The sequence below is a fragment of the Canis lupus genome, chromosome 23 (assembly GCF_011100685.1).
Source record: "Canis lupus familiaris isolate Mischka breed German Shepherd chromosome 23, alternate assembly UU_Cfam_GSD_1.0, whole genome shotgun sequence".
NCBI lineage: Eukaryota > Metazoa > Chordata > Mammalia > Carnivora > Canidae > Canis > Canis lupus.
Genome location: NC_049244.1, coordinates 47,427,776 through 47,451,798, shown reverse-complemented (window position 1 = coordinate 47,451,798; position 24,023 = coordinate 47,427,776). Strand labels below are relative to the sequence as shown.

General features: G+C 39.9%; 1 protein-coding gene across 26 annotated transcripts in view; it reads right to left on the bottom strand.

The window, feature by feature from the left end:
• The window catches only part of MBNL1 (muscleblind like splicing regulator 1), a 203,548-nt gene that overhangs the window by 39,551 nt on the left and 139,974 nt on the right, over positions 1-24,023 (bottom strand). For 24 of the 26 annotated variants that reach the window (XR_005377216.1, XR_005377215.1, XM_038571239.1 and 21 more), the window contains one exon: positions 1,776-1,946. Coding sequence is in view for 23 of the 26 variants with exons in the window: in XM_038571239.1 (XP_038427167.1) it covers positions 1,776-1,946 (171 nt within the window). In the remaining 3 variants the exon portion in view is untranslated. Of the gene's footprint in view, positions 1-592; positions 684-1,775; positions 1,947-13,653; positions 13,673-24,023 lie in introns of those variants that run through there. The other 2 variants (XM_038571260.1, XM_038571255.1) reach the window with 2 other exon arrangements.

The following is a 24,023-nucleotide window of genomic DNA, read 5'->3' as shown; positions in this document are numbered from 1 at the left end:
ATGACTTCGAAAGTACCACATATGTGTTACTGTGTTTTTATAGGCATGAGCATAAACACTGTTGACAGCCCGTCCCAGGGTCACCCATACGATGAGCCTGGCATGGCCCTGAGTAAAGCTCAAGGACTAGCTCAGGAGATGCGCCGAGACTTTGCAGTGAGGAGCTCAAAGCCGTGACCAGCACTGTTTTTGGCAGTGTGGGAATTCCACCTGCCAGTCACTGAGAAGGGAGATAGAGCCCGGCCTTAAATGTTTAAGTGGAACAAAGTATCTCACATCAAGGAGAGATCCTTATACCAGCTAACGGAGTAGCCACCCCAAAGATTTATCAGATCTCCGAAACTGTGTGACAAGGCCAGCTGTAAAAGAGACCTCATGTCCTAGATCTTATGCTACGGAGAATGATTATAAACCTTTTTTTTTTTTTTTTTTTACCCAAATGGAAATCTTCACGCTATCCCAATGCAGATATAATATTAGCAGATGCCACGAAAATAAATGCAAGATATCATATTTTTAACTGAGCCCCCGATAACGGTTAAAAAAATATAGATCAGGTTAAAACAGACACAGAATTATAACATTCTCTCACCTCAACTGTACAGTACTGACAATTGGTATCACTGCCGATGTGATATGGAGATCCCTCCCACCTCGAAATGCAATCCCCCCCTCTTTTTTGGAATGATTGGTGCATTAAGTTCTAAGAGAGAATAACAATTACATTGAGTTCAGGGGTTAAAATGTATCAGGAAAAAAAAAATCAGTTAGCACACATGCTACAGTTAGCGTATAAGAAAACTGTGGGTCTTCCCATTCCCATAACCCCACAATATTGCATATAAGTTAGTGACATAAATAACTGCCAGATATATTCTGATCACTGCAAATTTTAACATGCATTTAAATACAGAATTATAGTATCACAATTAACATCGGAACACATTTTGTAATCTAAAATTGCTTATGATATCGTCTTTCAATTTTATGAACAAATGTAAAGGTTATTGAAGTCATTTATCATACACACTCCCCCAAAGCATAAATAAATAAATAAATAAATAAATAAATAAATAAATAAATAAATAAGCAAGCAAGCAAGCAAGCTCAGAATCAAAAGTTACTCATACACAGTGCTCGGTAAACATTAGGTCAGTATGACCACCTACGGTTTAAATTATTTAGCTCTTTGCTTAAAAACCCTGAGAGTTTTTGCCCCTCCTGATTAGTTAGTGATCTTTTAAGGAGATGTCCAAGGGCATGATATTGATTCGCCACTGTCAGAATTTTGGTAGCATCTGTAACTGCAGAGTAATTTCAGGTTGAGTTTGAAAGAATAAAAAGGCTCCTTTTCAATCAGGGAAGTGATGCAAACGGATTCTCTTCAAGAAAAGAGGAAAGGGAACATTTTTCTCAAAATTAAAGATGCTCTATGCCAAATTTTGCAATTTTAATTATTACCATTAAAGGGAGTCTGAAAATGCACATGGACTCTGTTGACGAGTTTTAACGCCTGCAAATCATAGGATTTAATGTGAAGAGAATTTTAGGGGGAACACACGCCCTCATATAAATTTCCACATGATTTAGCAAGAAGATGAGTAACTTCACAGTGTGAAAACCTTTCCGAGCTTGCTTGGTAATTTTGCTAGAAAATGCTAGATACCTGATACTGTTACCTATGTTCATTTAATCCAGTGCAATCATTACTTTCACGCTGAAACTGAGCACTTGGAATTACAAACGTAATGAATGAAGAACGAGTATGTGCTTACCACGGGTTGTAATGGGGCACCGGGCATCATGGCATTGGCTAGTTGCATTTGCTGGGCCAACATGGCCATGTTCTTCTGCTGAATCAAGTTATTGCGCCCATTTATCTCCAATTGCGTTTTTAAGTGTGGGGGTGGATGAAGATATTTGCAGTTCTCCCTGGAGCAACGACCCTAAAAAAAAAAAAAAAAAAAAAAAACAAAGCAGAGAATACCATTTAAAAAAGATTAGACCAGCAAATCCTCAAAAAGAAGTGCACTGCAAACCTACCCCTTGGATCTACCATGGGTTTCTAATGCATGGCCTTATCCATATCCATTTATAATACATTTAGAATTAAGTAATGATTTCACCCAAATGCATTATCAAAATGAGGTATTAAGACATTTGAAAAAGTCTTAAAAGCTTAAAGAAGTTCCCTTGTTTTTATAGTAGCACTAATATTCCTAGGGCCAAGTTTAAAAATCTACCAACAGGCAGGGTAATATTAAAATAAAGACTATGAAATAAAGGATACTAGCTCCTTCCAAATCTTCTGGTTAACTTTACTGAACCCAAGAGAATCACGAAGTTGTAGCACCTATTTTTACTTGTACAGAGTTCCAAGGAAATGAACTTGGAGGATATGACCCAACAGCTATAAAATAGGAAATAGACATATTTACCCTCCAAAAGATTTTTAGTGTAACATGGAGAAACAAAGTAAGTTAGCATAAAATAAGAAATGTGAATATACCCTTCCTTTTGGGATGGTTCTTTTCGTCGAAAATATATATTAAAGTCTGTAATATGAAATATTGTATTAGGGATTTATTTCATATTATTTCAATACTATCATCATCCCACTGTTTCCATATTATTTCACTATGTTCTCAAGTCTGTACAGTAACAGGTCTCATCAGTTATTACCTTGACAACTTCTTTCCCCAATACATCTAATCAGAACTGTTTGGGAGGGTCAAAGGAAGATTCCATTGAAGCCATCAACCACCTTCCTGAGCTTTCTTTGATTTTTCTAAGAAAAATCCATTTGCCATAATTTGACCTTATACTGTAAACTGACTCAGCATGCTTATGTTCATGATTAAAAAAAAAAAAAAAAAATTCTTGTCACAATCCTAACTTGAAAGATCTATTTCTGGCTTGTTTTGTTTCAGGTTTTTAGGAATAAGTTTCTGCAAAGGGATAATGTCATAGGCTAGCGCCTTTCTTTCATTTTAGCAAGCTTTATGTAATAGAGCATCACTTCTAATACTTCAAGTCAGAAGGTGGCAAAAGACAGTCACCGATATCAAGGAACTGACAGGCTTCAAGGCCTGGGGTAGAGGCCTAGGTCTCCCATCAGCATCATGAGCTGCATTAAAAAACTCACTTCTTTAAGTCTCAGGCCTTTTATCCATTTCAAAATTGCTATGTAAGCTACACCATATGTTTATCACGAAGATCAGAGAAGATAATGTTTACGTCATGCCCCTGGCACTGAGTGTCATTCTGTGAGCAAGGTAAAGGTCAGGAGCTGCTACTGCCAACCCCCACCACCACTTTGATCGTATATCCAACAAAAGAAAAACAAAGTATTGGCATGAGGGGAACTTTTATAGTATCCTTAGTGATGCCTATTGATATGCTCACAAAGTACCACTTATCTATCTATGACTTACTCCGAATGAAACCCTGCTTGCTATCTGGGGAGGTCATGAGCATGTTATTAGCTTGAAAGCGTCTGGATGAAAAATAACTTTTACAGAAAAACAACACTAGGAGTCACAAGAGAAACCACAGAGCGCGGCTGGCCAACATAAATAAGCTCAAGGATAAACCACATGGTCTGATTTCAGGACTATCCAGTTGAGATGTCTTAGAGAAAACCGCCTTTCTCAGGACAAAGAACAACTTGGCTCTAAGAGAAATTCTGGATCTCAGTATCTCCACATCGTATCTCTTACTAACACTGGATCTGTTTAAGTGAAGAGAAGCAAGGCTTACCCCCCTGAGAATCCAGGTACTGTCAATACACCCAGATCAGCTTCTCTAGCTCCAACAATCGCACAGAGACAGCTCCGGGCCCTGAACTAGGCCTGGCCAACACCAACACTGATCTTCCTGAGCTATTCACGCGACTGCCTCCCTTAACACAAACCACCCAGGCCCTCCTCCCCGTGAACGTGAACGCAGCTCAGATTGAAATAATGGAGACAAATCACAGGCGCCTTCTATAGATTCTGTGTCAGATCCTGTCAAACCTTTTAATATGAAGCTCAGACCTTTGGTCTCTGTTTGGTATTTACCGCACTCATTCAGGAAAGATGCCATTCTACTACATTTCTTACATATGCTACCTTTCTATGCACGGCTTGATGTGATCACACTGAAACTGCACCTTCAAAAAGCTACGTTCCTAAGGATATTTAGTGAAAAAGTTGGCAGACGAGCAGGCCTCTTCCATACAGTTTGTGGTGACAGATCTGGGGGGCCCAGGGATCTACATTTCAAAAGTATTCCAGATTATTCTGAAATAGCAAAAAAAAAAAAAGACCATAAAACACAATTCTGCAAATACATGTAAATTTTTCATTGATATGTGTGTGTGTGTGGGGGGGGGTACAAAAAAACTAGAGTAGCCTCTGCAATTGATGTTAGATAAACTCAGCTTCCCAGGGAGTTCAAAACGTGTTTAGTGCTGACTATGCTGCTGAATAATTGTGGTTTGACAAATAAAAAGGTCAAGAAAAAGTTAGAATAAACATCCTCTTCTAGAGGACTGCCTGAAAACCCTGGGGCAAATCACCAGCAATGCACCTTCTTTAAGAGGTAAGGTGAACACGCCGCTGGTATCTCTCGAAGTTCATCCCACCTTTGAGTTCCCAGGACCACCCCTCAATACGCGCTTGCAAAATCAATGGACACCTCCTAAAAAATCCTTAAAGATGAATTCCACTCTAACTCTACTCTGGACACAAGGAGAATAATAGAATGAGCACTAACTCTAATACCAAACTTTGCTTCTGAGTTGTACTAACTGATGCTTTCATTCTGAGGCCAGTAATCGAACACCCGATAAAAGGAGAAGAGGTAACAGAAGGTTTAGAAGTTGCATCAGGGAAGAAACAAGATTTGTGTAAGAGATTCAATGTGTTTGGCATCCCAGTATCTATCCAGTGACAACACATTCTAAAAACCTAAGAACAGAAATCTGGTCACTATCTAGCGCTCGCATATGCAAATCTATATAGAGGAACTATATCCTAAATCATCCTGAGATTTCGCTTCAAGATACACTAAATTGGGCTGCTAGGATTAATGCTAAAATGTAAATATAAAGTAGTTTCTGTTCCATTTTGATTGCTCCATGCCGTTCAACCTATGGCCATGTAATTTGTACATTTTATCCGACACAGCTTGGTCCAAAGAACAGAATAGCAGCTTTGTTATTTACTTGTTGTGTGATCCTATGGGAGTTAAGTTCTCTGAGTGGCCGTAACTTTCTGTAGACTGGCAACAATACCATTGATCTCACTGGTGATGTGTCCGGCTTGAGCAAGCTAGAGGGCCAACTTCATACAGGGTAGGGTTCCTAAAAGAACAGGCTGTTAATCTATGTTGTTATTTTTCTTTCTTTCCTTAAGGTCTCAAGCTAATAGCAACAACAGTTGCCCAATTTAGCACTGTATCTGTTAAAAGTACTAAAAATAATGCAAATAGTAAAACCCAGTGACAACGCATGTCAATCATCAACAATGTAAGCTTGGCCCTTAATCATCATTCTGTATTGGCCACATCCACTACAGAAGATGCCATTCTAACACATTTCTTATAGTGTTATGTTGCTGTGGTTTGTTTTTGTTGATGGCACTGACATTTACTGTCAGTGAGCTGCCCAACTAACCAGAGTCTGTACCATAAATACCTTTGATGCCAAAGAGGCTGTTTAGAGGTTAACTTGAACACAGATTTCAAAGACATCATTGTAATATACATACTATGTATTTTAAGGGAATGGAGGAAGTTCAGTGCAGTATCAATTCAGATTAAGTTCATTTTTCTCCAGTAATTTTTCTACAGCTTTACATTAAAAGTAATCTTTCCAAAAAAGTCAAAATGTTCCCCTGGTAGTCCTAAAAACCTATATGAGACCGATAACGGTCACTCAAGAGATCAACTCATCAAGACTTTAATTTCTGAAGTTATAAACTATTCAACTGTGAATTTAAGGATTTTTCTCATTAGCTTTTGAAATGGGCACAAGTTTGTGATTGTAACAAAGGAGAATGTATGTTTGGATTAACTATGTGAGCTTCAAAATAAGCACCTGGTTAATTTTTGAACATTGTAGTTTAATAAAGAGCACTTTTTAAATTTTTATTTTAAAATTTTATTTATTTATTTGAGAGAGAAGGAGAGAACGAGCAGAGGGGAAGGGCAGAGGGAGAGGGAAAAGCAGACTCCCCACTGGGCAGGGAGCCCGATGAGAGGCTAGATCCCAGGACTGTGAGATTAAGACCTGAGCCTAAGGCAGACACTTAAGCAACTGAGGCACCCGCATGCCCCAATAAGGTGCACTCCTAAGTAATTAATAATAGATGCATATATAGTACATATTTAAAATGATGAGTATGTATGTACACTATATGATGTATATACACCATATGATGTATAATGGGATATAAATTGTAAAGATAAAACTGAATAGAACTACTTGGCAATTTAGAGATATGAGAAAATGGTCTTTTAGCTATTTTTAATATTTAAGAACTAGCTAACAATAAAAAATGAAACATCTTAGATATTGGTGAAACTCAATAAAAAATCAAAATTGTTTGAAAACTAGAGAAACTAACCTCTCATTTTTAACTATAATTCATCTACCTAAAATAAAAGGCATATGGTGATTTATGAGATCAGAATGTAAAAAGACACCTGGGCACCTGAGGGGCTCAGTAGGTTAAGCAGCTGCCTTCAGCTCAGGTCATGATCCTGGGAGAAAGCCTGACATGGGGCTCCCAGCTCTGCTGAGGAATCTGCTTCTCCCTCTCCTTCTGCCCTTCTCATGCTCGGTCTCTCTCTCTCTCTCTCTCAAATAAATAAAATCTTTTTAAAAAAAGAATGTAAAAAGACATTAAGCTGCCAAATAGTAACTAAGTGATAGAATTAAAATTATTGGGTCACATCTGGGTAGACTCTGGAAATAAAGGGTAATGAAAAAATTATAAGGGTACCAGCTTATACTCATCAATCTTTTCCAACTTTCACTGGAAATACTGGTTTTCAGGAAAAACTGTTTCAACTGCACCCATTTATTTCAATTGTTAAAATAAAACCAGTATTTCCTTTGGGGCAATTGAGATACACAAATGTTTTTGAAGCACTTTTTGGAGATATTCATTGCTCAGATATTGGCCAGAAACTCTGGCAAAGGAATTTGGTAGCTTCCTATTGAAAATTCTTACTACTTTTTCTTTTTTTTTTTTCAGCTGAGATGATACAAGTATCTCAGAAAAATTTTGCCAAAGGGGGAAAAAAAACTGGCAGTCAAAAAATATCATTCCGTGCATTTCCAAAAATATTTCTTATGGCTCTACCATGCTAATTTGTAATTATCGATTCTGATACAAGGTGAATAAATTTACATATATAATATTTATTTAAAAATTACTGGCACCTAGTGGTAGGAAATTTAAGGCAGTTTAAAACACGATTAACTTTTAGAAAAAATTATATGCACGCAAACATGCTTGCACATGCATATACACTCCCATTTTGTTTTCGTTTAGGTGGATATGAGTTTGATTAACTCTAGAAATTAGTTTATTGGCTTGCAAATATTGAAAATAGTTTATTGCACCTAACACACAGGATTTAGTTGCTCTTAAGTGTATGTTTTCTTACAGGCTGCTTGTTTCCATGAAGGACTTGCTCCAGCTTACAAGAACAGAAGCACCTTATAAGAGGAAGCTCAAGCTTTCTCAGCCTCGGCACTATTGACATTTGGGCCGTACAGGTTTTGTTGTGGAGCTGTTCTGTGCACTGTAGGATATTTAGCAGCATGCCTGGCTTGCTAGATGCCTGAAGCACTCCTGTCCTCAGTTATGACAGTGAAAGTTGTCTCTAGATATTGCCAAATACCATATTTGGGGCGAGGGGGAGGCAAAATCATCTCCAGTTGGGAGTCAACCACTGCTTTATACCTCATGGAATTTAATGGGGGCTTCTTAGCCTGCTTTGGCAGCCACAACAAAATACCACAGACTGAGTGTTTTAAACAACAGGAATTTATTTTCTCACAGTTTCTGGTAAGAGTGTTTTCTGGCTTGCAGACAGCTACCCTCTTGCTACCCCTCATACAGCCTTTCTTGGTGCATGCACGAGGAGAGAAGGTTTGTTCTAATGTCTCTTAGAAGGACATTAATCCTATCAGATTAAGGTCTCACTCTTGAGACTTTAACCTGAATTATTTCCTTAGAAATAATATATATTATATACAGCCACATAGAAAACAGGGCTTCAACATAAGAATTTTAGGGGGGGGGACACAAACATTCAGTGCATAAAAGGGGTACACAACTAAAAACTGCCAACCCAAAGTTATTTGTAATTAACTTTAAATATTTCCATACTCACATTTAAATGTCTGACAATTTCCTCAAACTTAAGATAATAAGTTTTGTCCTATAAAACCTGACTCAAAGAAGGTGGGCGGTTGACCAGTTAGTTATTCCTTCTAATTTTGCCACATTCTAATAGCTGTAGCTTCTAAAAAGTTTCAAGGTCCGAATATGTGAGTTTCAATGTTTATTTCTTATGTGAAATTAAAACAAAGATGGTAGTATATAAAAAAAAGTAAATAAGTTCCAAAAATATATTAAAAGCCCCATTCACCCATTAACTAGAACACTGGATATGCTGACTTTAAGAGTCACAACATTTTCTTGGTCTCACTTCCCTACAGAAAGGTTCTTTCAGGATAACTACATGTGAGACGTATACTCCCTACTTTGAAACAGAAGCTACTGAGAAAGGTAAATTAAGTAGCCAGAGAACCCAGAAAAATAACGAACGACTTCGGACCACCACCTGAAATGCTGGTGGATCCTTGCATAATTTTGTGTTTAGTCATATGCAAATGTATACACACATGTATGTAGGTATACACACTTGAAATTGGATTAAGGCCGTTCCTTGCATGAGAAGTAAAGGCTAAGAGGTGGAGGGAAAAGAACATTCATTTTGTCTGTTCATCTTCTGTTTTCACTGGATGAATATAAAGCCTATTTTCAATGGAGGCAGCTCTCTAAAGATGTAAACTTTTGTTGGGAGATGATGCAACCCTAATCTAAACATAAATAAGGAAAACAAAAGCCTTCTCTTTGGAATTAGAACTATCAGAAAAGAAGAAATTTTGTCAGTGGACAGTGAAAAACAAAATGCTGATAATGATCAAAGAAGCTAAAGGATAGGGTTAAGAGGGTAGACACGAGGGCTCTAAAGGTTACTGGTTGTGGGGGGGTGATGGCTTTTGCCGTTAGTCTAAATGGATAGAACTCTAGAACACCCAGCTTCCCTGAATAGTTAGCACCATCCTTAGATGTATCTAGAGAACCACAAGGAGATGGACAAATTGCACCAATTCTAGTTAGACTCAGGACACAGAGAATCTATTACTTGTAGGATTATTTGGAATACATGGATTTCCTGTATGCTTTAATGAATAAATGCTAAGACTTCTACTAAAAAAACAAACACATACACACACACACACACATATATTCACCCCAACTATGTACCTATTTCTAAGAGCAGCATATGTATTACAAACTTAGATTCTGCTCTTGTTGCAAATTTAAGAAACCTAGAATATAAAACCTAAAATTTACATTTCATGTTTTATTTCGAAAAACACATAAGGACTTTTAGAAAGCCATAGAATAAAATGCAAAGGAACACTGGACTATCATTTGGTATAAATCCCTAATGTAGCTGAACAGGTATTTTCATTTCTTTTCTTGGAAAATCTCTGTGGAGATTTTACTGATTTTAAGTTATTGTTTTGTTTTGCTGTGTGTTGTAAACAGTGTACTATATTCTATTGTAAAGATACATAGTATCTACATTCTTAATAAGCCAGTACCATATATTTACTCTATTTAAGTTGTATAGTATTGTATGTAGTAAATATGTAATATTCACATATTTTTTTAAAAGAGTTTATTTATTCATGAGAGACTCAAAGAGAGAGGCAGAGACAAAGGCAGAGAGAGACCCAAGGTCCCTTTGGGTGGCCCGATACAGAACTCGATCCCAGGACCCCAAGGTCACAACCTGAGCCCAAAGGCAGATGCTCAACCACTGAGCCACCCAGGCGTCCCTATAATATTCACATGTTAACAGTAATTTTTCTATGTCCTTTTAATCCTCAAGTATTATAGCTCTTTAACTCATAACAAAATGGGATTTCTATTGTCCTTGCTGTTTTTGCACACTGTACCTATTTCAGAATTTTATCATGTGGAAAGGTAAGAAGATATTCTTTACACCCAACACTACTTTTCCTGTTTTACTTTCCTCATTGGACTTGCAGGTAACACCAAGAACACATGCATTCTCAAAGAACCTGAAGATAGGAGCCAATTCTCCTTTTATTTTGCTAGGCATTTAACTTCCAGTCTTCTAAACTTAACATAAGGTAAATAGAGTAACACTAATCGATATCTAAAGCTTAACTTTCCAGGTGGAGACTACTCTGTGTTCATCCAAACAACGTGAGGCCAAATGCTTGGAGCTCAGGTCAAACCCAAGAGCTGGGAAATTTTTCTCCTATCAGTGAGAGGAAAAAAGCAGAAATTTATGAATGTATTTTAATTGAAATAGTCTCAGTTTTTAAAAATCATTTTAGCCCAGATACAAAATATTTTTCTTGTGTTTACAAGAGAAGTCCAATTTAGATTTTTCCATTTCTTGATCCCATAAAAAGTTCATGTTCACACATACACTGTGGCTTGACAATGATTGAGACTGCCAGGAAAAGGAAGAAAACTACAAACCCAGGTGCATACACACAATGTGCTGAGTTCAAATTTGTAATCTTGCCATGGCCTGAAAGAAGGTAACGGAGTCTGTTTCACTTGGGTTAAATGTTCTCTCACCAAAGTCTAACATGATCTCAACCCGGCAATTTTAGGTTAGACGTTTCTAGCTCGTACACCAAGGCTGTTCTAGGCACTACTTCATAGAACATTCCTAAGTGCGGTGATGAAGATTCTTGGACATTAAAACCAATAGTGACATTTACAATATCCCAAAATATCCTCAATGCTGACGCAAACTCAACGCACTCTAACTCAAACATCGGGATACTATGACTTTTTTCCCAGAGAACTTAGGAGCTTTAATTGCACAACTCCCATTAATCATCCTGAAAATGGCATAACTGAAACTCTACACATCTAGAGAAGTATTATGTAATGCATGAGAGCCTGAAGAGGTGGAAAAAGGAGAAAAGGCAACAAATCACACACATTCTTGGTACAAAAATACCATTCCCTTCTTTCTCCAGCAGCTTTTGTCTGTGAGAGATCCCATATACGTACAACGGTGATGGCAACAGCAATATGAGCACACAATTGTAGCTGACAGTCATCTGAAGACAGTTGGCCTCTTCGGTTGAGGGCCCACAAGGAGCCTATGTTAAGAAATGTCGGCGGTGGGATGCTGTATGAAGGAACAGGCTCACCTTTTTGTGACAGCCATGGCCTCACCTCTACCCCGCAGAATCCCACACAAGCGTGTAGCCTACTGTGTGAAGTGCAGGGAAGGGTTTAACTGGCACCTACTGTCTGTCCCTCTTCCACCGTCTTCCTGTGTTCCCAACATGGGTCTGGCCAACATCCCTGAGTCAAACCAGAGTCTCCATGACCTTGTGAAAGCCCAGTGACATTTGGTAGGTGCCAGCATCATTAAACAGTCCAACATTTCTTGGCTGCTTTTTTATGGCACCATAAAATTGGAAATGCCAGGTCACTATGTTTCTATTATTTTTTTCAATTGCTTCATTATTTTTTCGGTAGAGCAACTGTCAGACTTCTAAACTGTTGGTAGCAAGAAACACTTGTGAAGTTTTATGGCATCCAAATGAGACACTCTTCAATCTTGGCTAATAATTAAAAACCCTAGCATTTACGTAATAAAATTTAGTGCTCTATTTGTAGCACATGCCTTTCAATTGAGAAATACAAAATGTTTTAGAAATAGTACCCAATTCATCATCGTATCATTATAGATGGATTACAACATGACCATATCTATTATATTTCTAAGGATTTCCGGAGGGTAAAAAGAAGGTGAATGTTCTAAGTCAACTGCATAGGATTTTTTCCTTAATGATCTCCTGAAAGACTTGTTTAAGCAGTCCTTTCCAGTCCTAGCATTGGCCACACAAAAGCTCTCCATCTTTAAATATCTCCCCAAACGTATGTGGGGAGGAGATGGTAAGGATGTGGGGAGGAGGGTGCTTCTCCAAAGGCATATAATCAAGCCAAGGCAGTCTAGCTACACAGTTGACACTCTTCCCCACTACGCTGGAGATGCATTCGCACTGATGTTCACTTTTAGATACTCAAGTACATATGTACGTATGTTTCTCTAATCATTACACTAAAACATAGATGATTCTACCCAGAATAGGTCAGAACCAAATGAATGCCTCTATCTCCATTGAGTTCTACAAAGAAGAAGATGTTTCACGACATAAACAAGTGATTCTGGAGAAGCCTAATCCACACGGTATTTCCAAAGTATAATGAATAACATTAGATTCTCTTATAAGTTTCAGTTTATCTGCTATTCATGTTTTTTTCCCTTCGGCAGGACTTATACTATAGGGTCAATGTTAGAAAATAAATGAACACCAAACAGGTTAAAATTTTGCTTCCCACCACCTGTTGCAACAAGACATCTAGCAAGGCAAGAGGTTCTTAGATTATCTGTGCATTCCCCTGACTGGCCTCTGTGATTTGGATATATTACAAATGGATACAAATGGACACGCCAAAGGATACTGGATATGCAGAAAAGGTGACTTTATATAGAAAAAAGAATACATATATTCTTTATATATGAATATATAAGTATATATTTAAATGTATGTATATATAATACATATTTACATAAATGTGTGTATATATATCCTTTCTATATAAATTCTTAATGTATGTATATAAAATGAAAACTATAAGTTAGTGATATAGAGAGGATGGCAGGTTTTAAGGGGCAAGTCTTTTATTCAGCAATAAAAAACTCAAAGAAAATCAAAGAGGTAAAACATCTCTGAAGTCAGCTCAAGATTAATAACACTATTACCTTGCATTTATATGAGGCATTTGCTATGTTTGTACCTTCTAGATACACCTACTTATAAATTTTTACATACCTAAAATAAGATTTATTATCAGTTATGATAAACTTTAAAGAATAATAATATGCAATATTTTCAAAGTCCTATTTCAATACTTTTCACTGTAAATCTTTCATCCAAGTCCACTAGTTGGGATACTGTCTACTGTGCATTGAATTAGTGCTCAGGTCATTTTCCCAACTGTACCGGATGTCCAAAATTTTGTCAATTATGTGCCAAAATTATTACACTACACTGCTCTCTAATCTTTCAGACACATCATCATCTTTGCCAAGTAGCAAACACCTTTTTTTACCCCCCGATTTTTCACTCGGACTCCTCTGTAAAACCTCTGGGATTCCCTCACTGCACACAAATGTTGTCGCTGGCTGGCCCCACAGGTCTCATCTCGAGACCAGTGATTAAACGCTACTTCTTCACATAAACAACAATGACAGAGCACGAAGAAAAGGTGAGGTGACAAAGGTCCTTACCACGGCTGACCACTGTCTCCTTCAGACAGATCAACTTTGTACTTGAACAAAATGTGCTCAATGACACTGGCTCTGTTCCTGCAGGGAAAGCACCCCCCCCCCCCCCCCCCGCATCCCCATGACAATTTGCTAAAATTGTGCACAGACTTCAGGCTGCAGTGAGGAGAAAGACAATTGGCTCCTGAGCCCAGAACACATCTCGATTGGATGCTGACTGCAGCAGCACAGGCAGTGAGGGTGGGGGAAGGAAAAAAAAAAAAAAAAAAAACTCTAGAAGGAGAAAAAAAAAAAGCAGTATCACAACCAAGGCTATCTGAGCCTGAGCCGGTATCCTTCTCTCCCCCCACCCCCACCCCCACCCTAGAGGCTTCCACCGGCTTTTTAAAGGCAGGGCCCCAAGTCTCTACAGAGACGACACAACGCAAGGGACTTAAAAGTGATCAGTGGGAAGAAAATGGGAATTTTGAGAAAGAATTTTGAGCAAGAGCTCATGGTTCGAGTATCCTCCGGTCCCTTTTTGAGAAAGATGCATGGGCACAATAAACAAACAAGTACGACTGGGTGCGCGTGAATCCTGGAACTCTCACCAACATCTGTAAGGAGACTCGTGGAGGCGGAAGGGTACTGAAGTCATCACTTAAACACAGGCACTCGAAAAAGCTGCATCATCACAAGGTTGCCTTGTTCTAGAAGGCAATCAGGGGCTGCGGAGCGGATTCCACTTTAAGTGCTTATTTAATTAAGATGAGGAGTATGGAGGTGGTGGGCCTCCCAAGAACATCAGCCATGGCAACACTGTTTTTTAATAAGCCGGAATTTTGGGAACGTAAGAGGGGAAAAGCACAGGCTGCTGTCACATGATGTTTTTCTCTTGCTATCGTATCAACAGCATTTAGGCTGGAGGCCCCATCTGCTAAACACCAGGCCTGGGTGCAGGGAGCGAGTAAAGCAACCGAGGCATGGATTTTCGCCTCCACCTCTGGCTAATGCAAGTGGGCGCCGGGAGCAGTAGCTGGTTTGCCTTCGCTGGCACTTAGGACCTGCCTCTCTGCTAACGGACTCACGTGGCTTCACTGTGCATTGTTTGTACACCTCCTTCCTGTGCCCACTGCTTCCAGAAGGCGGTGTCGTGTCTCAACCTCGTGCCCACCAGCTGGGCCAACCCAATAAGCCCAACAACTATTTGCCAAGTGAATGAGTCCATCTGTCTTTCAGGATACAAGATGCTCTGTCCAACAACATTTTCAAGCATTCCTTCTGTATCCCCTCCAGGGCCCCTCTCAACTCACATGCTATGGTCCCATTTTTTTTTTCTTCGTCAACTCTATTTCCCTTCTTCCCTAGTCTCCTCCCCATTGGCTCCTTCTTTAGGTAACTTCTTACCAGAGATACCCAACCTCATCTTTGTACTTTGCTCCCCTCCACCCACCCATATAAGAAACATGGCCACTTGTTGGATTTATCTGTGTCCTTAGCTTGTAAGCTTCTCACATACAGGCCTTAGAGAGCTTCTCACAGGAAATGTCCCAGGACTTGACATAAAAAAAGCAACTGAGCCCCAGCTCAATGGTTAACATCGCATGAGCTGGAATCACAGAGTTGTTTGTTCAAATGCCAACTTCGGCATTTATTAGTAGTGAGATTTTGGGTTAATTATTCAACCTCACTACATTTCAACTTCCTCTTCTATAAAAATGAAGATAGGAATACCATCCTAGGGAGGATGTAAGTATTAGAGGAAAGAATGTACACAAGGGCCTCAGTTATGATGGTCTGGTACTCAGTAAATGGACATTCCTAGCATGTCCGTTACACCCCTGGAACCTCAGAAACCCTGCTTCCGGTTACTCGGTCCCACTTCTGGGGACAAGCTTGAAAGGACAAGCTTTCTCTACTTCCTTCAGCTTCCCCTCTACCAGAGTCCTTCAGCTCCCTATCAAGTTAGAATCTCTTCTACTGAACCCACACCAAGCCTCTAAGTGGCCAAGGATGGCAATGAATGGTCCAGCACACACACAAAAACAAACAAACAAAACAAACAAACAAAAGAAAACAAAACACCCATCCAGGAGCCAGGGAGACCTGGATTCACTGCAGCTCTTCACCCACTGGCAATGGGACCTTATGCAGGTCCTCAACTCCTGGCCCAAACAGCGCCTTTATTTGTGAAACTGCATCCGAGTAACGTCGCTCCTGGGTGGCTGTGAGAAAGCTTTCCCAGTGCCCAAGGTAAGTCTCTTACCAGAGGGAAACGAAGCATCTGGATTTTAAACTGAGTGGATAGTAACAGGGAACCATATTCCTAAGTTACATTTAATTACGAGAGATGACACTTTCAAATGTCACTTTCTGGGGGACATCTTCTCCCTCACTGTCCCTCCCGGCCTCGTCTTTACTTTCTTGCCAGAGAGAATAAACTCACAGTAGTGAACTCAGCACCTGTCAAATTGCATTACAGCTAATTTCCACAAGTCTGTCTGCTGCTCTAGATTAAGAACTTGTTAAAGACAGGGCTAAACCTAACTTAGCAACCTAAGCATTTCTGATAAATGTTTGTAGAATGAATACGCAATTTAAGAGACAGGAGGGCATTTCTGGCGTCCCAGCTATCACATCACTGCGATGATACTGATAAAGCCTAGGCGGTTGGTCCTTGACCATGGCTGCACATTATAAATAATAAATTTCTATACCCAGCATCCACTCCCAGAAATTCTAATTTCATTGATCTTGGCTGGGTCCCAGGCAAGCTCTCAGATGATTCTAATGACTGCTACTCTGAGGACCATTGGTTAGTCTATATATACCAATCCGCATTCTCATTTATGCATCAATCACAACTTTTTCCATAGTTCTTGCAAAGCCAGTGTTTGCCAATGACTCCAGGGCAACTGCTAGCGTTATCTGACTGTCTCTTCACCGACATATCTGTTTCTAAACTGGTTCCTCCATAGCTCCTTCCCTACACGGTGATGGAAAGGGCACCCAAGGGCAAAGGACGACCCAAAAAAGAGCTACTGCCTTTTGCTCCCTTGGGCATACAGTCATAGGACGGTGCCTCAGACCAGCACCACATGCTTCTAAACACCTTGTTCATAGGAAGCAAGAGAGCTCATGGGAAAAGAGGGGCATAGGATCCATGTCATCAATGTACCCAGGAGAGCCCTTAAGTATTCTTATTAGATACTCGACATTGATGGTACACCAAAAAGTGTATCAAAGTATTAGTGGCATTTTAGATTAGTAATAGCAGTTCATATACAATTTAGTTTCATTCCCATCCACTGAGGACTAGAGGTCTTAGGTGGCTCCTAAGTTATCTTGATAGTATTGAGTTTATGACTCCATTGTAAGTTGCCTATGCTCAAGTTAAAATTATCATAGCTGCAGTAAACGTTTATGAAGGTAAACTGGCATGTCATAAATTTTCAAATAAGAAGATATGAGGTCTCCACAGGACTAACAGCATTTGCTTTGGAAGACCATTACAGTGGATAGAATCCTTGCCCTAATGGTGACCTCCTCTGTGTCCTGTCCGGGTGTAATTACAATGTCTATCATTAACCCTCACAATAATCTCTATCATCTACCCTCAGGGCAATCCCAAGAAGTGATTCTTACTAGCCTCCTATTACAAATGAGGAAACAGAAGCTTCCAGAGGTTAAATATCCCATGTAAGGCCCCACCTGTGTCAAGTGGTGAAGTTGGAAGTACTAGACATGTCAGAGTCCCCATACATCCCACCAGTGGGTAGGCAGGATACAGGTGGCCGAGACAATCTAGGGACTGAGGGCAACTTTAATCTGTTGTTGCTGTTTGCTTGCAGATACAACACATGCTTTTACTTCAATCCAGACAGAGAAACTGGACATTGATATGTTCCACCCGCATCAGAAATTATTCAAAAGCGAAACAGAAGGTTTCTTTTGTGTTTCTTGCAATAATACCAGAGCATACAGAGTCTATGAAATTGTTCTAAAAGAGCAAGATTTGGGCAGCCTGGTGGCTCGGCAGTTTAGCACCGCCTTCAGCCCAGGGTGTGATCCTGGAGACCCGGGATTGAGTCCCACGTTGGGCTCCCTGCATGGACCCTGCTTCTCCCTCTGCCTGTGTGTATCTCTGCCTCTCTCTGTGTCTCTCATGAATAAACAAATAAAATCTTTAAAAAAATTAAAAAAATGAAAGAGCAAGATTTATATATAGATGAGAAATACATATGCACAGACACACCTATGTGGACATAGATGAAAGAGAAAGCAGAACAGAACAAGTGATTCATTGTCTCCTTATCAAACTTATCAAAGATCGGTGTAAAAAAGTAAGCTAGAAGCTAGGCACTGAATGGATGAGGCGAAAATAGATGGATGGATGGATGGATAGATAAATGATGGAAGAGAACTGTTGTCAAATGTTTCAAGGTGTTGTCTTAAATATACTTCACCTTAAATCTTAGTATCTTCTGTAATAACTCATTTATTCATTTATGCACCATTTGATGGGGCCTTTCATGTGCTCAGTGCTATGGGGCAATTGAGTCAATAAATGAATCAGATGTTTTTTGGTTTTTTTTTTCCATGAAGAGAAATGAGGCATGCACTTAAATAACTAGAATATAATGACAGAAGGCAAAGATTGTTATATGGGACGTTCAGATAAAGAGTTCTCAATTCGAAGGAAAAAAAAAAGAGAATGCTTCCATTTAGAAGAATCAAATTAACGGCTTTGAAGATGAGGTATAATTTAAACATGAAGAGTTAGAAAAAATATCCAGGTAGAGGAAACGGCATAGTCTGAAGCATCAGTGACAAATAATAAATACATTTATAAGAGACGTGAGAAAGAAGTATGAAACGTAGGCTGACTCTGGTGTGAGGACAAGTTTTAAAAACTTGAGTTACAGATCATCTAGTTCCTTCTATAGACCGGGGCCCGGGATGTCCTCAGCACAGCAGCAAAGCTGTACTTCATGAACTCATGGGGCAGGACTGTGAGGACTCCTGAAGTGGCTGAGAGCTGGGGAGGGGACACCAATTAAGTAATTACTTTAACGGATGGGGCCAGAGCTAACACAGATCTGATCATTCTCCAAATCATCTCCCAGACCCATCTTTTTCACACCCTCCCCGTCCCACTCCTACTCTAATGCGTGCAAACACACACACACACACACGCTCTCCCAGCCACAGCGAACTGAACTAGGTTCAGTGTCTTTCGTAAGACATCACTTTGACCATGTAGATCCAACTATCAAAACACTCTGCCCTTGCAGGGTTTTTTTGGCCTGGCTAATTTGTAGTTAGACTTAAGAGTCTCCAGTTGATGTCACCTTCTTTAGGAAGCCTTTTTTTTTTTTTTTTTTTTAAGCTTCATCTTTGTTTTACGTTCTTCTGGCTGATTCCAGAGCATTCATTACCCTTTATCATAATTAAATGCCAGCTGCCTGTTTCCTTTACTAGACCAGGCTCAGTGAGAGTGGAACCATGACTGCTTATTTGCCATTTGCATTCCCAAAACAATACCTAGACAAGGGGCAGGCTCATAACAGGTGTTAATTTGTTATTCTATATGTTGGCAAATTGAACACCAATAAAAAATAAATTTATAAAAAACGAATCTTATAAAGCAACATGTACATTGCATCATATACATAGAATACATATTTAATAGACACAATGAACGTGTAGAGAACATACGTTAACCTGATGTCTGACTTCCAAACACCTAAAACAGTGCTTTTTGAACACCTAGTAATATTCTGCCAATTAAGCTTTATTATCTTTATATCTTATAATTTCATACAACTCAGTAGCAAATTTCTGGCTCAATCATTAGTCCATTACTCCGTTTCACTGCTGCCTTATACCAAGATAAAAACTGGACTCCAGAGGACAATCACATCTGAGAAGAATAAATAGTAAATGTAATATGGATTGTTCCGATTGGAAAAGGCTACTCAGAGGTATCAATACAGTAGATAACTCGGCAAAGATTCTGAAGCACTGCTCAAGCAGCATACCAATAAAGTAACCACATTATGTTCTTTTTCCTGATTTCAAAAACACCAAAAGCAATGAAAAACAAAGTTCATGTCTGCCTCGTTTTACTCTGCCAGTAGCTGATATGGATCATTTTAAGGTCTGTGCTCTGAATGTGACATATTCGTCTTTAACATTTGAACATAACAGTCATATTACCCCCCTCAAGAGAATCCTACAAGATCATGAAATCAAATATGAAAAGCCTGTCTAAAATTAGGTGGAATTGTTCTAAACTGGTGTAGCAAATGCACTAACATAAAAAATAAATAAATAAATAAGAATCAGGATCTATGCCTACCTCCTAAACAGTTTTTCCAAACTATTTCAGTGACTCATAATGATGCGATTAAGTTTCACATTACCCAAAATACATTTAAGTACTCTACGTGTAACTATTTTTAGGTATCTCTGAAATTGTTTGTTTCACAGTTAGCACTGACCTGTAATCAAAATAATTTCAAATTTCATTTAAAAAGCTGTGGTTCCTAATCTACAATAAATTTCTCTTGTGCTGAATTAGGGCAACTGTTTTTGGTTTGTTTTGATTTTTTTTTTTTTTACATACATTGTGCCCTGAAAAGAACCATTTGGTAAGGCAGATTATTTTTTTTTAATATTGATTTCCAAAAGAGAATAACATTGATAATCAGATGGACTGATTATGCAAATGAACAAAAAAAATAATTCATCTTCAAATCGGTATGCTAATTATAAACTGCCAGGGTTTTCCTGAATATTCTAGCTTATGTGGGACCAGGGTGCAGGTGCCTCCCCCCGCCGAGTGAGTGCATGCCATGGTGGAGCCTGTGCCAGCGCACGGCAGCAAGAGATTTATAATGTATCAGTCAATGCAGTTATTTTAGGAAAATATTAAACAGAGGACCATGGAAGGATCAAGAAACACCTTAAAAAAGACTCGGGTAAAAATTCACAAATTATCAATAGCTTCGTTATTTACGTTTAAAGCATACCATTGATCATTTGAGATTGAAACAGCTCTCAAAATGATGATGTTCCTTAACTGCCAGATTTTAAAAGGTGAGGAAATTTTCAGGTTGGATCACCCATTTTTAACAGCCCATCGCTACTGTCACACAGGCTTCACAGGGCCGCCCTACAGGCCTCCTCTTTATACAGCCCTGCCGGCTTACTGCGTGTTGGGGGAACCTGTCATTTCCCCTCCTGTTGTCTTTCCAATGACACATTTAAGGGCAGGTCATATACCCCATCCCGCCCCCCATGTTTGTCTTCAATGCACTTCTATGGGTCCACTATGCAAAAACATCTGTTCATTCACCACAAACCATTCCTTCTACCTCGGTTTTCGTAAACAAAACACCGCTCACATAAATGAACAGATGGTTCGTTAAAATAAAGAGGTAATCCTCACACTTTCTTTTTTGAGAATTTTAACCGACCTCTCTCTCTTTTATCTGCCTATCAAAACACCCCAAAATCCAAACCAACCAAACAAAAAACCAAAAGAAAGGGGATCCCTGGGTGGCTCAGTGGTCTGGCACCTGCTTTCGGCCCAGGGCCTGATCCTGGAGACCCGGGATCGAGTCCAGCATCGGGCTCCCGGCATGGAGCCTGCTTCTCCCTCTGCCTGGGTCTCTGCTCTCTCTCTCTCTCTGTGTGTGTGTGTGTGTCTCTCATGAATAAATAAAATCTTAAAAAAAAAAAAAAGAAAAGAAAAAGATCATGTGAAAATAGTATGAAAAGAGAAGGTGATGTGGGCAGATCATAAAGCCTAACACACAAGGGAATATTTCAGAAAACAGATGGTCGGTACCATGAAGTGTCCTTCATACCACGACGTGGTACCAAGGTGAACAAAGTGCAGGGGAGAGCACGCTGGGAGTCTAGCATTTCCCTGAACTTCCCAATGACCATAGGAGTAAGTAATATTAACCGTGTTGTGCCAATGGGGAGACAAAGACTCGCAGAGATTAAATGCCTTGCCCAAGATGACAAAAGTAGCCAATAAAGTTTGAGTCCCAAATTCAGGTCTGATGCCAAGTTGGAGGATTGTGTCCTCCATCACGCAGCTGCCTTCCCAGGAATTCAAAAAGACAGAGGGCCTAACAGGTAAGATAGCACACAGGTGGGAATTTCAGGCCATCCAATGGCCAGTGTTTAAGCCAACCTGATTGGGACGAAGGCTTTACTTAGGGGAGGCACGTTCAGAGAGTTAAGGCTGTGAAAATGAATAAAGGAAACCTCACTCAAATGGAGTTTTAGGAGGGCGGGTGGCGTGTGGGTGGCTCAGTCGATTGGGCATCTGCCTTTGGCTCGGGTCATGATCTCAGGGTCCTGGGATGGAGCCCTACGTGGGGCTCCCTACCCAGCGGGGAGCCTGCTTCTTCCTCTCCTTCTGCTTCTCCCTCTCCCTCTGCCCTTGCCCCTGCTCATGCACCTGCTCTGGCTCTCTCTCAAATAAATAAACAAAATAGTTTTTTTTTTTTTTTTTTTTTTTAAATAGAGTTGGGAAGCCATTAAGGGAGAGCTCTCAAGCACTGTCACCAGGCCCAGCCTGCAGAGTTCAGGAGGAAGAAAGATTTCCTCTCAGCATGGCTACAGCGAGCTGCCCTCACCTGCAGCCAAAGACAAGCTGCCACCACTCGGAATTCCCAGTTTCCTCCAATGAGCTTTTGTCAGAACACCACATCCCAACCTCCTCCTTTCCTCTACAAAGGGATGCCCTCCTCCTCTGTCCTCCAGACTTGCTGATGGTTTGCCAGAGTCTTCGTATTCTAAATTGCAATCCTCTGCTGTTTCCCAAATAAACGAATTTGCAGGCTCGATAACCTTTGTTGCTTAATTTTTTTAAGGCTGACAAAGTGAAGTACGGGGCATTATCCTACATGCCTGATTAGGAAATCTAGAGTGTAAGCAAGGATAATCCATTCATTGAATGGCTTTGCTGAGGACTACTTGAATTTCAGGAAGACAGTCCATGGTGAAGAGGACCTAAGTCATGAGGATAGAGTAAGATGGGCACCCATTAAACAAAGCAAGAGTAATGGCTTCACCTAATGGTACCTTAACAATCCAAGACGAAACAGTCACACTAAACCATTCAAGCGGGTTAAAGGTGAGCTAGTGCACAAATGGCCTCCGTGAAATTTATTGTATACCAAGAGAGCAGAAAAAAACCCCACACTTCCACAATCATCAGGATGACTATACGACATCTGGGTCTGCAATAATCTGTATCACCCTGTGAAGCAATGAAAATGTACCTGATCACTCTGTCACCCCTCAAAGCCATCGGATATCTGCTTTGCAATCTTAAATTTATAAAACAAAAACAGCTGTCACAAAATAAAAAGGTATCCATATTTTTGTTGTTGTTGTTGTTTTATCAATCACGAACACGATGGTTAAACAGGAAGAAAATTAACTGGGGATGATGAGGAGGGAAAAAACACGACCCCCTACTGCCTCTGCTCTTCCAGACAGAGCAGTGAACATAACCTGCTCCACTCAAGTCCTCCCAGAACCAGTCTCCACCAGGCTGCTGCTCCTGTTTATGTTCCTCGTAGCACTGCTCACACCCGCAGTTAGGTGGCTGATTTATAGGTTTACCTACTGACTGACTGACTGATCCCATTAGGGATGTAGGATCCATGAGGGCAAAGCCTTATTTCCAGTCGCTCCTGGTGGGCCCCAGTGGTAAATAAAGGAAAGAACAGGCCTCCCATTATCCTCCCCATGATTTTCTGATTGGATCACTTTTATCTGATGGGATCACTTTTATCTGATTGGATCACCTCTTCTCCCCATTTGCTGACAAGGACTCCGAGATCCCCGGTGAAACTAAGGAATTTGTACAGTCGCAGAACAACCTAAGCAATGGAGACTCCTCCGCCTGACTTATCTGCACTGTATAAACACATTTGGCAGGCTATATTTAGAACAAAAATGGTATCAAGTTGAAATTCAAATAGCCAGTAGTGTACAAAATGCAGCAACTAAGAAAACAAAATCTAAGGGTTCTTTTCATTGTACATCGATACAGACTTCTTATGGCCGTCACCACAATACACTTTGAGTGACGCTGCGGATTTCACCTGCATTGACTATGCCACGTGTTATCAGCTGTGTATCGGTATGTCAGAGTTGGTTTGTGTGAAATCCATAAACGGAGTTGTCAACAGCAAAGTTGTCCAAGTTACCCTTTGAACAACAACAACAACAACAAAAACCCCAAAACACCTCAATTTTGCCCCAGAGTATTAGGGTTGCCACTATCAAGATGATAGCAGGTCTCCACAGTTCTCACTTTGGATGAAATTGGGAAGAAAAATCTCTCTGATAATTTTGATCCT